Genomic DNA, 16,963 nt, shown 5'->3' with positions numbered 1-16,963 from the left:
TTAGACTTAGCCCTCGAGTTAAGTGAAATCATGCGTATTATTTTGCACAGTGCCTGGAATATAGCTGCTTTGTGTTGATTAATGGAATGGATGTCATCATCCTTCTCCTAATAATATAAGTAATGATAGTCACCATTTATTGAACACAGGCTGTATGCTGAGAACTCTGCTTGGCATGTACATACTTTGTGTCTATTCTTTGTGCCAGTGCAGCAGAGTTGAAATTACAGATTATGTGGTATTCTTGAGGACCTTTATTCATACTTGCTTTTTGGCTTAAATGTCCAGTTTTTCCCATGTAAATGCTTTTTATTGCTCCATATTCCCTTTATTTTTATTATAAAAATAATTATTTCATATGTAGTTTTTGAATCTATAACCATGATCTTGGTACAAATAATTCAAAAGTCGCTAAAGAGCATGTGGTGAAAAATACCCCTCCCTCGCCTTTTTCCACCTGCCACCTAGTTCCCTCCTCAGGAGCCATAACCTGTGTTATGGCTTTTAGGGCTTCCTTTACATACCATTTCCATGAATCTCTGAGCTCTCAAGCAGAAACTTTGTCTTCTTTCTTCTCCCCATCCTGATTTTGATCTCTTTGTATATACTTTTTAATTTTATTCTGAGTACTTACAGGGGTTGCTAACAGGTAAAATACCAATAAATACTGTCTCTGAATTAAACTTTTTTATATGCTTCAGATACTTGCCACTAGCAGCCTTCCGTGGACTGTAGTTATTTGTGCTCACATATTTTCTTTCCGTCCTGTAGTCCCCTTGAGCACAGGAGCAGCATTTTGCACATTCTGTATCCTCTGGTTCAGTGCTTTCTGTGTGTGTAGTAACTCATAAATGCTAATAGCTTAACCCATTAGTTGTCATATTTGTCCTTTTGAAAACCCAGATAACTCAGAACACAATACATGTCATAAAAGAACACTATGAAATGTAGGAAAAGGTGAAATGCTTTGTCCTCTGGCTATCCCAAGAATAATATAACCCTCATCCCTCCATTCCTTACACAGAATCGCAAAGGTGCCGTGAGTGAACTGGAACATATTCCTGATGCGGTTTTATGTGATGTACATTCTCATGATGGTGTGGTCATTGCTGGGTAAGCAAAAACAATTTTTCACTTTATACTCTTCATCTTAAGGTCTCTCATTTTTCGTGTACCACCGTCTGAGTCCCAGTGACCTTATTGAGAGAATGTACCTTCCCCCTTACAGCCCATGTCTGAGATGGGAAATCTCTGTGATTCTGTTCTTCAGTGTTTGAGAGCTCTGAAGTTAGTGGTGAGAAGCGGATGGTGTGGCATGGATCTGTAGTCCATTTCTTTCAATATGTCTTTCCTAGCTTTTAAATCACTCTTGTGGCTGTTATGTTAGATTTTCATTAAGGCAAACTGTATTTTATGAAGACATAAAAAAGTCAAGCAAGAATAATATGTGTTGGCACAAAAAGAGTCTCTTCTTATTCTCTTGTTCTGAAGCCTTTATTATGAGGAAGGGCTGTGGCCACACACGATCTTACCTCCCTACCACATAGTACTTATTTGCTAGTTAACTTGTCCTGAAGTAGGCTTTTTATTTGTTACTGTGGCCAAGAAATTTAATTTAAGCTTCTGTAAATTCCTTTGGCTTCTGTTCCAAAAACCACTTTCATGAATTCTTCCTGCTTTACTACAGAGATATGTTTTGAGTATTTCTTTAATGTATGATAAGAAGATCAATTTCCTCTTTGTGGATTTGGAAGACATTTTGAACTACAGTCTCAAATTTTTGTTTACTTAATGCCATAGAGTAGAGACCAGGACATTTAGACCTCTGAGTCTGGATTGGGCCACCCAAGAGAGGTTCCTACCTGGATGAAAATAAAAACAAATCTTGGGCTTGTCTATTTAGTGGTAGGTGAGTCTCTTTCTTTAGTATTCCTTAAAGAGCACCATTTGAATTGAAATTCCAAGCAAGTTATTTATTATTTTTTGGTATGTAATGTCTGTGTAAAAGTATGTTTGCTTTAAACAAGATATGCCCAGGAGGAACACTTTTCCTTAGCTTTTGGTTACTGGCCACACTTAGAGGTTAAACATCTTTCTTGTGAGTACTATGGAACTTTTAATTTTTTTTTTTGAGAGGGCATCTCTCATATTTATTGATCAAATGGTTGTTAACAACAATAAAATTCTGTATAGGGAACTCAATGCACAATCATTAATCAACCCCAAGCCTAATTCTCAACAGTCTCCAATCTTCTGAAGCATAAGGAACAAGTTCTTAGATGGTGAACAAATTCTTACATAGTGAATAAGTTCTTACATGGTGAACAGTACAAGGGCAGTCATCACAGAAACTTTCAGTTTTGATCACACATTATGAACTATAAACAATCAGGTCAAATATGAATATTTGTTTGATTTTTATACTTGATTTATATGTGAATCCCACATTTCTCCCTTATTATTATTATTATTTTTTTTTTAAATAAAATGCTGAAGTGGTAGGTAGATGCAAGATAAAGGTAGAAAACATAGTTTAGTGCTGTAAGAGGGCAAATGTAGATGATCAGGTGTGCGCCTGTAGACTAAATATTAATCCAAGCTAGACAAGGGCAACAAAACATCCATGGATGCAGAAGATTTCTCTCAAAACAGGGGTGAGGTTCTAAGCCTCACCTCTTTTGATCCCCAATTTCTCACCTGATGGCCCCCCTGTGACTGTGCCTGTCTTAGGTTTGGAACTATTAATTTTTAGAAAGATTAATGGACCAGAAATCTGGAATTCTGTCCATCTAGTTATGGGCGTGGCTTTAGGCTTCTGCCTCTTATTGCTAAAATGTGGGCTTAAGAGCTATGATATGTAAGGTCCTTTCCCCCCACTAATTCTGAGATTCCATGGTAACACCAAAAGGAACTTACATCATTCTAGCTTCAACAGGTCTTCTAGTGAGTCAGAACATCTCTGAGGATAGTGTTGAGATTGGACTGAAAGAGTCATAAAAGAAATTAGAAATGAAGGAGACTTTAATCACAAAGGCCAATTATTAATTTCTTATCTGGACAAGAACCTCAGAAAAAACAGGCTGGCCACGAGTCCAGATGCCAGTCCTTCTTTTCCTGCCTCTCTAGTCCCTTGAGGTCTGCCCAGCATTACAGATTATGCCAGCACAAAGCAAAGCAGTGGCCGAGTTTTGTGGATCAATAAGATGAAACTTGATCCATGGGTCAGAGAGGCTACTCACGGCTCCTCTTTCTAAGAGAACCTTGCATTTATGGCTTAGCATCAGATACTTCAATCTTGTATGTAGAGCATCTTGTGTTTATCATTAAAATTTTATCTGGTGGTTACGATGCTTGTTTGCTGGGTCAGATCTTGAATCCCTTTTCATTTGAGACAGCGGTGTTTGTGGTTGCCTCATTCCCAGTCAGTGTTGTATTCACCAGGCTTTCTATAGCTCTGTATCTCCCAGGAGCTCCTTACAGAGACAGCGTCCATTTCACCCTTTTTCTGTCTCTTCTACTCCCTTGTGTTTCTCTTATTTTTCTTCTTCCTTTCCTTTTTCTGTCTTACAGTGTAAGTGGAATCTGTTCAGAGGCTTTGTTTTTATATTTGGAGCTGAACTGTGCAACAGTTTTGCATTTAAACCTATTGAGTATATTGCATACAACTGACAGCAAAGTCTGCCAGAACTCTTGTTTCTTCACATCTTTTGAGTCCTCTGAATAAATGTTCCTCGTTTAGAGTCCACTGCTTAGGCCTAGAATAATTTTTCTCACATTTAGCTTTGCTGTTGACCCAGTCTTGGTTCTGCCTTGCTCTTCGTTTTACACAGCATCAGGGTAACCTTAAATACTCTTTCACTCAAACTCACCAAGAGAATAGACCTGGATGCCTCTTACCCAAGGCTTCTTTTTCTAGTAGAAGAAACAGACATTATTCTCAAAGCTTTGGAGCATCCATTCTTTTTTTCATGAGTCTTTGCTTCCCTTACTATCTCATGGATGATAAATTCCAATTACTTTTTCCTAATGCTCTGAACCCTTTGAAATTGTTTTCAGCCTACCTTTCTCTTAATTACTCTACTCAGTGTACCTTTGACATTTTCCATACTGTTCTAGTTACCTCTGACAATATCGTTTTTTAAAAAATTGAGTTGTAATTCATGTACAATAAAATTCACCTTTTTAAGCTGCATACATAAGTCAGTAATTTTAGCATATTCATGAGGCTATGTAACTGCCCCCCAGAACACTTTCATCACTCCACACAGAAATCAGTCGCTATTCTTTTAAGATCCAACTCATGTCTCCCCCCACAGTTGTCTGTAGTGCTGTAGCTCCTAACCCCTGCTATTCCGCAGGCCGGCCCCAACATCTGCCCTTCTCATAACTCCTGGAGTAGTGATTAGCGGCAGCTAATCATGCAGCCCTGAAGCCTTACCTAAACATTTTTGTTCTATATTGTTTTACTTTGAAATAATTTTTAACTTTACAGTCATGTATTTTCCATCCCGTTAATTTGTTAGCATCTTTTAAAATTAGAAGGTGTTATGTAGTATTTCATTAAATGCGCTGTTGTGCTTTTACATTGTTTTGTCTGAAATAAGCATTAGAACTTAATACACAGACTCCCCCCACCAATCTGTATACTACCTGTTACCTGGGAGACTGGAGGAATCACTAATTTCTCTTATCCGTTCTCTGTCTTCTGACTTTTTTTTCAACTTAGAATCATATCATTTTAAACTTGGAAGGGACTTCAGAGATTATGTGTTCCAGAACACTCATTTTCCGTGAGATAACAGGCTCAGTGAGGTCCGTGGAGCCAGGGTGGGCACATGGGCGTGGCTCTGCCGCACTCGGGCGGTGGCTCCCTGGAGGGCGGGGCGGCTGCGCTCTCCTTCCCAGCCCTCATTCGCTCCTCTGACAGTTTGTCTATGGCTTTACTTTTGTGGCATGCATCTTTCTGTTAAAAATTAAAGCAGGAGTAAAACCATGTTTTTGCAAAACTTAGGAAGTGGACAAGAGAAAGCCGCCTAGATGCCAGCATGCTAACACAACTCTGGTTATGGTTTTTGGTGTGTGCAGTTTATTTTTCAGTCAGTTTTCCTATGCCTACTTCTACATAATGTAATCATAGCCTACATTATCACATTATTCGCCTTTTTTGCCTCACTAAACTGAGATTTTTTTCATGCTTATTACGTACTTTTCATGACTTTCTTTGATTGTTGCAAAAATGGAATAATTATATCCTGATTTTCTTATTCATACCCCTAGTACTGGACATTGAAGTAATTTCCTATGTTCTGTTATTATATAGTATTGTGAATATTTTATGTGTAGAGGTTTGCAGATTTTCCCCCTTTTCAGTACTACAGCTCTTCTTTGCTTAAAAATTAATACACGCTTATTGTAAAAACTTTAAGTTCCATATAAATGTATAGAATAAAGAGCTTTACGTTCTTCCATTATCATCCCAGTCTGACTATTTTCCTAGGCGAATGTCCCACAATGGAATTACTGGATTTAGGGGAGTGATTTTTTGTGTTTTCCAGATTAAGAAATTATTTTTAAAATGCTTTCATTACCCTCAACTTTTTTCCAGTTTAACTTTTTGATTTGAAGTCTCTAAACCATCTCTGAAGCCTGCTCTCCCGAATACACCTGCCTTCTTTCTATCCATGCCATCCGTCAGTAACAAGACCATATACCTCCCTTCCTTACCATCCGTGTGCCAACCTCCTGCAATCTGGCTTCCATGAGCTACCTTCTCACAGGACACCAGCGGCCATGAACCATAGGCCTTTTCTGGCCCACCCCCTTCAGCCTCTTGGCAGTGTTTGTTCTTGTTAACTGTCCCTTCTTAAAATGTAGACTCTACTATCTTTGTACCATCAGAGCCTAACACCAGTCCCAGTACCCAGGAAACTTGGAGGAAAGTGTGTATGGGATGAAAGCCCCTCAGAATTCTAAGGCGCCACACACTCCCCGCTTCTTACTGCATCTGTCATCTGCCCAGGCTCTTCTCTGGCCTCATTTGGCCATGTAAGCAGGGACGTGCAGTGTCCCCAAAGATATTTGAACCAGTCGTTTTCTTTGTGGATTAGCCTAATGGAAGTTCCTTCAACTGTGACTGAGTAATTAAAATACAACCTTTACTTTGATTGTCCAGCTAAAACTTCCCATTTCTCTAACTTGAGAAAAATTTATGTTCCGTAGCTGCCATTCTGTATATAGTGAACCGCCAGTCTCTTTCAGAGTTCAAGCTCTGGCTGCCTTTTCCCTGTGGTCTGGTAGCACTCCTGAAGTGTAGTGAGGTGTAGTGTGTGCTTTCTTTGCAATTAGAAGAAGAGATATTATCTGGAAAGTTTGTTGATAGGAAGTGACTGGGAAGTGTGGTTTTTGTTTAGAGTTTGTTTCTTTGTTTTATTTATTTATATAGTGACAGCTCTGAGAATTTTAGAATGTTTTTCAAATCATATGTTTATCATTGAGGAAAGAGTAGAAGAGATGAGGATGTATAAGCATCCTGTCCTGTTTTGTAATGCCTAGATTGCTTTCTCCCCAGTTGCACTCTGGAAGTTAAAAGTGCTGAAAACAGATGACATCATGAGTTCAGAAAGGTCACATTATAAAATCTGAGATGTAGTCGAGGTATAATTTGCTCGAAGTGTATCTGCTTTACTGCCATCTAGTGAAGAAGCATGCTTCAGGTGGAGCTTGCAGGAGAAAGTCAAGCCTGGGGCTCCTGGGCAGCCTTGCGCCAGCTCTGCTAACCATTAAGCTATTAGCTCACCAGAAGCTTTTATCAGATGCCCAGGAGTATGGTGGGGATTCGCAATAAACTCCCTCCTCACTGTTACTTAAGATTCATGTCTGAAGTATTTCAGTTTGCATAAACTGAAACTTTTCACTTTAGAGGACACTTCCCCCACTTTTTGATTTAAAAAATTATCTGACACCGTCTTTGTATGGAGGTCTTTCTCAACACTCCTAAATGTTTTTCACCTAGGTTTTCGGCTGATGCGATCTGCCTTTTTAGAGTATAGCTCTGGCTTTTCCTAGAAGAATAGTGACTGTGTATCAGTGTTTCTCTGCCAAGTGCAGTTGGAACATTTAATGTTGCAGAATATTTGCTCTCTTCTTTTTCTAAAAATATTATTGTCCCATTTGGTTTCATGCATTTTTATCCATCTCCATTCCCTTCCAGACAAGCATGCCCAAGCAGACAGAACAAAACTGAGGATACCTCTCCCTAGCCGCCAAGCGACCTCTGGCTGTCATTCTGGTTTTTATCTCTGTTAACTCTTATCCACACCACCCAGACTTCAGAGTCCAGTTGGTTGACCATCCTCTGTAGACCTTGAAGCAAAATTTTGCACTTCTGGTTTATGTATGTAAAATTTGATGTTTGAGTCTCTGATTGGATTCACTTTGCACTTCAGTGGAGTTTTCTCATTATTTGTAAGTAAGAACTGTTGGAAAATAACAGTTCAAATGTAGTCACACATCTAAGGTAACTTGGAATATCTGCTTTTAGCCATTTTTTTCCTCTGTTTTTCCTGGTAATTAAAATTGTGCCTTTGTATTGACCATGTACCATGACAATATATGGCTTGATTCTGAAATAATGTATAATTACCCTGGAGCTAAAGGCCTCAAGGATGGTATTTCTAATACTCTGATAACTTTGGATGAATGTATAAAAGGTGGATAATACCTCTGGGTTACTTTGAGCTCTTGAGATAATATGCTTTGTAAATATAGACTGGTGAAAAAGTTGTGTCACCTCATGTTTATACTTACTAAGCATTTGTTTTCTATCTTGTTTTTAAAAAACTTTTTCTCTTGACAGTTTTCCTTTCAGCCTTGTCTTATATAGATTTTGTGCTGCTGCTTTATTATGACATTGGGCTGTTTCCCATAAGGAATTCAATCATTACCCGTTAGGGACCTCTTTTTAAAAATACTTTTATTTATTTAGCTGTGAGGTATACATGCTCTTCTGGTAAATAAGTCTGAGGTAAGATATTGATAAGAGACTGGAGGAGAGCATTACATTTATTACATTCTTAATGAAGGAGCTCCAGAATATCCTTAATAAATACTGGTGAACTCATGACTGCATTTATCCATCTCTGGTTCTCCAAGGAATAATGGGAAGGGCCACAGCTACAATAACTCTGCATAATCATCATTGACTCTGGCTCCATTGATTGTGATTAACCAAGATATATGGAAAACAGTTTTAAGTGTGTAGTGCATGTATCTCGTAAGGTCCATTAAGATGTTCATTATTTTTCAATTGATGCGTCTTAAACTGCACTTGCTGTTTGTAGTAGTGCATTTCCAGAGAAAGACCGCGCTGTGGGATTGAGTTCATTTTGTTAATTGCATAATACAACATAGTCATGTTTCATAGAAACAGTAAATACTCTTCATTTCATTGATTTGTACTCCTTGGTATTACTAAAGAAAGTATGGAGTAGGGGGGTTCTTAAAACCTCTACATGTTAAGAACATAAATGTTTCTTGAAATGTGGGCACTTCACTTTTAGGGGCCTCTGTCTAATTGCTTTGTAGGCTTTAAAACCACTTCCATCTTCTAAGTTTAAGTCAGTAGATTCCTTCCTTCATTCAACATTTACGAAGCACAAATGAATACTGCAGACATATCCCTTGCTTGCAGGCCGAGGAGGCATATGGCTACAGGCAGTTACAGAATGAGGTGGGAGATGTTAGGGTAAGGAAGGGCAGGGCCATAACACCAGGGAGAGGCATGGAGCAGTCTCAGTCAGGCCACATCTCTGCTGGGAAGTGACTTCATAGCTGCATCTGCAGTGACAAGGAGTTGGCTCTGTGGATACAGCTGATCTGCTCATGGGCTGCCACTCCTCACTTCCGAACCAATGGTAGGCCTTAAACCATTACAGCACTTTGTATTATGGTGAATTGGGTGGAATACAGCTTCAGAATCCTTCTCAACACAAGGCTGTAGGCACCCACTACCAATTTACTGAATCTGACACACAAATGCAATGGTTTGCTGTTCCTGGCCTGAGGCCTCAGAACGAGGCTCCTCTTGGCTGCTGTGAGTACCTGACCAGAAGGGTGGCTGCATGATTATGGCCCTATCAAGGGTTAGGTTTTACCAACCATTCTTCTCCTCCCATATCACCTGTGAACCAGGAGTGAGCTGCACCATTGCATCTGCCCAGCCCTACACTGCTTGCAGGCATATTGAGCTTTTTTTGTTGGCTGCTTGCCATCTAGTTGAGCTATAGTGGTGGAATTGATGGGTTAGAGCCAGGGGCTGTGTCCTGCAAGCCTGAGTCACAATCTTGAAAACAATAAATTCCTTATATTACTCTTAAATGGGGATGGTTCTTAAAAGCTGCATTCGCTGAAAGACAATGTCATCTGAGGAGGCAGAGTGGCCTGTTGGCTAAGTAGCACTTCTGAAAAAACCTGGGGACCTGTTTTGATCCCAGCTATGCTACTAAAATGTTTCTTGTGACCTTGGATAAGTCATTTTACCTTCCATCATTCTTAAAATAACCCCCCAGGTTGTTATGAAGAGCCTGGAAAAAAATGGTTTTTAGCAATAATCACTGGCACCTGAAAACGAAATGGAACCATCACCACCTCCCCTACCCCCACTTGGATATTTTTATAAGAAGAAAGGTTAAAGGTTGTTTACAGCTGTACGACATTTCTTCCTTCTGTTTCTTCAGGTCTCTTAGTCCACATAACTAGTCTGCTTGTTGGAAACTTACTAGTTAATGAAAGCTCTTTGGTGGGAAATCATTTTCAATTGGCAGTTGCTTTGGCTTGCTGAGCTTGAGGCTCTATTCCCATTCTTTCAACAAAAAGTCAGCTGTGGTCTCTGACCTGTTTATTTGGAGGTAATTCAACTTTGCCAAGTGTAAAAAAAAAAATTGGGAAAGCATGCAGTTTTACGGGTCCATGCCATGGGCTGGGACATGTTTACTCATTTGGAAAAAACTTCGTTCTTCTTCAGTGTTTCTTTAGTGTTCTTACATCAGCTGATATGTTAGCTGCATTTGTACTTCGCACAGGCACTAATTAGAGAGCCATCAATATTGGGGTCCAAAAGCTTACTGACAATGAAAACTGTGATAGTGGTGTCTAATTGGTTGCGTGTAGTTGTTGTTCGGCAGAGATAAAGACATCTGGAACTCTGGAGAAACACCAGCCTTTTTCCTTCCTGCCTTCGGTATCTGTTCTTGCTTCTCCTGGCCAATGTTGTTAAGCATTTTCAGATCACATTTAGGGCTTAGTCCAGGTTCCTCTGCCCCAACCAATGTTTTGCCCTAGTGAAAATGTCTGTTTCTTTAGCACAAGTTCATTAGCACTGAGTCTGCTCACTGCTGCAGATGCTTCCGCGGGGGGTAGAGAGCACCCACAGCAGTGGGCCTGCTGCTGAATCATCCCACCGTACCTGCTCAAATCCAGTATTTATTCTCTGTTCACATCATAAAGGAGACATGGAGTCTTTTGTATTTTGCCTCCTAGTCATTTTACAACAAAGTACTTATGCTATTATGCTCTTTGGCCATGAAGAAGGGAGTTAGTTCAAATGAATATGGGAAATACATATTTACCAAAATAATTTGGCCTTTCCTGTATTCTATAGAGATACATTTTTAACAGTTTGAAAATAAATGCAAGGAGTCTAATGCATATTCTGTGTGTGTTCTGGGGCTTCAGTCACCCTGGAAGGTAGGCAATAGAAAGAAAAGGTGCCACTCAAACCAATTGGGTTGTTAACTTGTGGATACCCCCTTTCAGTCACCATTTATGTGTTATTAGGTGTGTGTAAGGCACTGTGATGGAGGCTGTGGCACTGAGATACAGCCTTCTCGAGGACTTCACAGTCAAGCTGAGGAGACATAGACTGTGGCAGTGAACGTCATTTCTTCAGGTCCAGGGCAACTAGTTAAGTCAGGGAAGTCTTCATGGAGGAAGAGGGCCTGTGCTAGATCTTGGGAAATTAGTAGGCTTGGGCTCGGTCAGTGGTTCTCAGTCTTGCCTACACATAGGAAACACTGGTGCCTCATTCTATCCCCAGAGAGTAAGATTGAAGTGATCTGGGGTGTGCTTGGGTATCAGGAGTTTTGAGAGTCATCCAGCTGATTCTAATGTACAGCCAGCCTTGAGACCCACTGGGCTGGGCTGTGAGGTGGGAAGGTGCTCCAGAAAGGTGGATAATCTGAACCAAGATTCAGAGGCAAGGGTGTGTGGAAGCCTGTGAATGGCAGGCTTATCTGGGAGCTGGCGCATGCTAAGGAGGAATGCAAACGGTACTGGGGGAGGAGTGGAAGCTAGTTTGTAGAGTGTTCTGAGTGCTAGGCCCAGTAGTTAAAATTAAAACTTCATTCAATAAGATAATAAGGCCTAAGTATTTTCTGAGGGCTTCCTAGAGGTCAAGTGCTATTCTAGTCTGACTGTTGTAGTCATTGAATCCACAGCTGTGAGCAAGACCCAGCCCCTGATCCTTAGAAGCTTGTACCGGAGAAGAACAGTGAGACACACACACATGTAGGCCACTATTGTGATGGGTCATAGGGGGGCATGGCCACTGACCGCATGTTGCAGTGGGTGGTGAGCAGAGGAGGTGTTGAGGAGCCCCTCAGGTTTGCACCAGAGACTGGGTCCCATGCTGTCACTGACCAAATCAGGAATTCAGCAACAGGCTAATTTGTGGTGAACTGGAGCTTTTTGAGAAGAGCAAGCATTTAATTTTAGATGTGTAGAGTCACAGCGTGAGTGGGGCAACTTCCTTTATGGAAGAAAAGACTGGCTAGGGATCTTTTAGATATTAATAGAGTGCTCTTCTCTGTGGGATTTCTCCTTCCCTTTCTTGTCTTTCCCAAAATAATGAGAGATCAACAAGTTGTCTCACAGCTCACCAGGTGTGGTTCAGCAGTTTGCTGAGTTTTTGTTTCGTTGTGCTTTGCATTGGAACTCTTTGTGTAAAGACAGCTTAGGGGGCTGGAGCTGAGACTTTAAAATCCTCTCCTCTGGATCCTCTGCTCCCACTGTGGCCCCCAGGGCCGCCACAGAGGACCACATGAAGACCACTGGTATGGTCCCATATGCAGGTAGTACAAAGGAAGGGAGATCCATTTTCCTGGTGTGTACGCTTGTTTTTCTCAAAGTCCCATAGTTCTCTGATCCCCTAAATTCCCTTTTTTTGGCTTTCACTTACCTTCCCTGGATTTCTCAAACACTTTACCATCCTTCTCACCTTTCTTTTCTGACTGGCTACTTCCTTTCACATAGAATTTAACCATAGGAATCTAATGAGACAAAGCCTAGAAATTCTGACGCATTATCTCTGCTCAGTGTCTGCAGCCAAGCAAGCAGCCTCACTCCCGGGAATGCCCAAGTTGTTTTCATGGGGTCAAGGTGAGCCTGGCAGTTTCAGTGCAGTGAGGTGTGTGTATCTGTATAGTGCTCCTCATTGAGAAGGGGGCTCTGGAACGCTGGCTGGGGGCCTGGGAGCCAGTGGCCGTGCTTTGCCCCTGGTGATACCAGTATCCACCCTTCCTTATCCACTGCCATGCTTAATGACACTTGCGGAGTTCCCAGTTAGTGGAGGATCAGTGGTCAGGTAGAGTTCCATCAGTTCAGTGTTGGGAAGCACAGGTCTTCTGTTTTGTTCTTTACACCACATGCACACCCGCCAGATGCCAGCCTGCCAGGAGAGAGCTGAATTCTCTAAGGGGGGCAGTTTGTATGACACGATGATCCTTTGAATTACATAATGTATCTACTTATCAATAATTTGAGGGAAATACTACTACATTTAGTAAATAAATCACTCCTGAATCAGTTTTCAGTTTCTTTATTAAGAAATCCCACATGAGAAAAATTGATCTATAACTGCTTCATAGAGATATCACATGATTTCAGTAGTTAAATTAATCTCATGTTGTCTTGTCCGACTCTACACTTTTAATATGGGATCAAAGAAGGAACCATAGCTAGGGCCCCAGGAAGACAGTGAGCCCCCTTAACATTGTCTGCCTATCGTTGCGTTGGGTGGGTACCACATGAGTCCCCTAACACATTCCTAACATGCCTCCCCACAGTTGCTGTACCTGTTGAATCAAACCCTCTGTAGCAGATGTAAGGACCTTAGAGCAAATACCTCAGTGGCAGGCTGCACCCCACCTCATCATCTGGACATATCATTAGCCTCGGGGCCTCACGTCCAAGCAGGTTCCGGCCCTGCCTTGGCTCTGGTGGAGAGCGCCGTTTGTTGGAGTGGCAGTAGTGATAGGAGAGGGTGAATGCTCCTGTTTTCTAAGTGGGCAAAACTGGGGAGTGTCATGCATTTTGGCAAGATGAGAGGGCAGCATTGTTTGGCTGCTAAAAACAAGATTTAACTGTTTCAGCAAATCGGTCTTTGGGGATTTTAATCAGTCAAATCTGATGCGTGGATTAGGCATTTGAAAGCTTGTGCCTATAAGACCATTAGTTCTTAGCATTTCTCTCTCTCTGTGTGTGTTGTGTGTAAATACTGTGGCTTCTATGTATTTCTGCTAGTGATTCCTTTACTGGGAGAATGTAAGATAGCAGCTTCATTATAATAATGTCAAAGAAAAAACAAGGTGATCTGGACACCCAATTTTTTTATTGCAGTATTCTCCTTTGGGATTATCACCATTGTGCTCTTGAGAACATGAAATGTGTTCACAGACTTCTGTGGTCTAGGTGACATTTTCTTCTGTTGGAGTTATGCATCCACACAGTGTTGGGGAAATGTTACTCCCCTGGTTAAAGGGTCTCCCTTTCTCCATCATGGCCCTGCTTTTCAATCCCTGTTTGGAACCAAGCGTGTCCTTCTTTTCCAGATATACATCAGGGGATGTGAGGGTGTGGGACACCCGCACCTGGGACTATGTAGCCCCCTTCCTGGAATCAGAGTATGAGGAGGACGAGCCTGGAATGCAGCCATACGTCTCCTTTGTGAGGATAAACAGCTCGCTGGCGGTGGCGGCTTTTGAGGATGGTAAGTAACCTCAACCCTCCTCCCTATGAAGGAAAAAAAAGCTTTACAAAAATTAAGCAGCTGTGGCCGGCTCCCCTCTGTAATCCCTCCATACGTACACGTGGGCACACACACGTGTTCACACACACACACACTCGTGCCTTTATGTGAAGAAGTTGGCCAATAACCCTCAATGCATTAGTAGGCACTGGAACATAGCACCCATTAAAACTGGTGTTTAATTCCTACTGGGACTGTCAGGCTGGGTTTTAGTGCCAGACACAAGGCTAGCCAAGCCATCTTAAGCGAATAACTTGTTTGGTGTAAAATATTAGATATAGTTGGCCTACTTTTTCTTTAGTCTCTGCTCACTCAGTTCAAAAGGAACAGTGGAAAGGGGATAGATGGATGTAGGTAATCTGTTGACAAATATGGAAATAGAAAAATAAAAGTCATTGCCTACCTTCTACTGGCACATACATATCATGTAAGATAATTTATGGTAATATGTTCTCCCTCTGGGACTGATAACATTCTTTTTGTGTATGAGCAACTTTGAATTTGTAGAACTCAGTAAGAATAGTCTAAAATTAATTTTACCTAAGTAGTAAAACACTTGATAGTTTATAGCTAATAGCAGTAATTTTCATGGCCATGATATCCTGTACTCCTACCTCTTGTGTTTCTGACTTCCATTATGTTGTTAAGTTTGAACCTCCAAAAGCCTTGTTCTCCACTTGCCTGAATGCTCGACCACAAAATATTCCAGAATGTCAGTGTTCATGTCATAGCACTCCAGTCTTCAGAGTCAGTGTGACATTACCGTTTGGCTCAAAGGGACACAACTATAGTAAAATGGCTATTAGGGAATTTTATATCTATGTGCCATTTTAAAACATAAAAATTAGGGTTGAAATCTTGAATATATTTTCATTGTATTACTTTTAATATGAACTCTATTCTTTCGGTCTGACACTAGTAGATACCATTGATGGATTTTCTTTTCAGTCTCTAGAAATTCAACTAAGCTCTTTCTGTGGCATGTAATATTTCATATTTGTTAAGATCCTGGGTAGATAACAAGAGGACCTTGAGCGTCTATCTTTGCTACTTTCCAAATTATCAGTGAGGTTTTTTTTAAACAATTATGCAAACGTTGACATAGTTTTAAGTTAGAATAATACAGTTTTATAATCAACTAATAGCCTCCCCCCTGCCACACACACAGTTTTCTTCAAAATCATGGGGAAACTGAGATCCAGTGAGGCCAGCTTAGTGAGTTGCTTGAGGTTGGGACATTAGTGTGAATCCAGAACTCTGAAGATGTCTCCTAGGCCTTGCCGTGGTGCTAATGCTGCTTATGTAATACTGAACACCAATGCTTGTAGAAACATGTCCACCCCACATCTCGTATCTCGTAAGCTGGGATGGCGTGACATGTGCTGCTGATTCAGTATTGTCAGTTAGAATTGCCTTGTCACCCTCATCCCTGTTGCTGCCCGCAAGTATTGGAGAACCATGTAGGTATGACAAACTACTTTCTTCAGTAAATACTTGGCAAATAAAAAAATTCACAGTTAAAATTCAAACAGAGTGAAAAAGTATAAAAGGTAAAAGGTTCCCTTTTACAGGTTCTCTGCTCCCTTACCTCCAGTCCCCCTCACACTTTACACGTAGCTCCCACTTAGTGTATTTTTCTGCACCTAGCTCTTTTCACCTAATGACACATCTTGGTCATCTTGGTATCTTTCCCTATTGCACTTGCGGGTGAGCTCCATTTTCCAGCCTTGCAGTATTGCATATGTCTTACAGTTTATTAATTAGGTCCCTTAGTGATGCACATTTGGATTATTTATTTTTGTTATTAAAAAACCAGTGCTGCCAAAAGCATCCTTGAACAAATATGCTTTGCTTGTGGAAGTATATCCATGGGCTAGATTATTGGTACTTACCAGTTTGGAGGCTACTGTACGGATGCTTTACATTTTGATAAATATTACCAGATTGTCCATCAAAAAAGTTTCACTTTTTGGGTGGAAAAGTTTTATAGTTTCACAAAAATATATGAGAATGGCTGCTTCCTTGTGCCTGTCTGACAGGTAGAAGTGGCATTTCACTGCTGTTTTGTTTGCCTTTATTTACAAGAATATATGAACATCTTTTCATTGTGCTATTGTTTGTTTCTCTGCAAGTTGCTTGTTCCTATTTTTCCCATTTTTCTCTGGGTTCTCTTTTCTGGTTGAAAAGAAAGGGCTAAAGAAACAACTTTATCTATCATATCTATTTCAAGTATCTTTTCAGTTTGTCATTTATTCTTCAATGGGCTTTATGGTTTTTCTGGATGGTGTTGTGTGTATATGTGTATGTAATTTTAATCTTTTTAAATAAGTGAGTGGGTTTTATTTTGTGATTTAGTGTTCTTGACTAAGTGGTACATTTCTAGGGATGTAAGATTAAACTAATATAGTTTATACATTGAGAAGTCTTTCTTCTACCCATTTTTGTCCATTCCCTTCTAAAGCAGCCTTCTATTTTCCTGTATATCCTCCCAGTATTTCTGTATTACAAATACAAGCAAATATGAATATCTATTCTTATCCCCTCATTTTATAAACAAAAAAAAACACAACTACTTTATATTGTTTCTCATCTTGTCTTTTTTCACTTAAATACATAACTTGAAAGGGTGTCCATATCAGAATATAGAGAACATCCTCCTTTTTCATACCCGCATAGTATTCTGTTGTGTGTAAGTAGCTTAGCTTACTCACCTAGTCCCTCATTGCAATGTTGTAGTGAAAAACTTCATACATATGACATTTCATGTGAGTGCAGGAAGGACAGTTTACTATAAAATTTCTGGGTCAAAGGGTAAATGCAAATGGAGCTATACTATTTTGTACTTTTACTAACAAAGTATAAAGCCCTATTCCTCACAGTTTT

At 40.4% G+C, this 16,963-nt stretch overlaps 1 protein-coding gene across 2 annotated transcripts in view; it reads left to right on the top strand.

Moving 5' to 3' along the window:
* The window catches only part of FBXW8 (F-box and WD repeat domain containing 8), a 128,460-nt gene that overhangs the window by 48,816 nt on the left and 62,681 nt on the right, over positions 1-16,963 (top strand). For both annotated transcript variants that reach the window (XM_036929516.2, XM_036929517.2), the window contains exons 4-5: positions 1,025-1,113; positions 13,884-14,041. In XM_036929516.2, coding sequence (XP_036785411.1) covers positions 1,025-1,113; positions 13,884-14,041 — 247 coding nt within the window. The remainder of the gene's footprint in view (positions 1-1,024; positions 1,114-13,883; positions 14,042-16,963) is intronic.

This window comes from Manis pentadactyla, chromosome 14 (genome assembly GCF_030020395.1).
Source record: "Manis pentadactyla isolate mManPen7 chromosome 14, mManPen7.hap1, whole genome shotgun sequence".
In the NCBI taxonomy this organism is placed as follows: Eukaryota; Metazoa; Chordata; class Mammalia; order Pholidota; family Manidae; genus Manis; species Manis pentadactyla.
The sequence above is the reverse complement of the archived record's forward strand: the minus strand, read 5'-3'. Positions and strand labels throughout refer to the sequence as shown.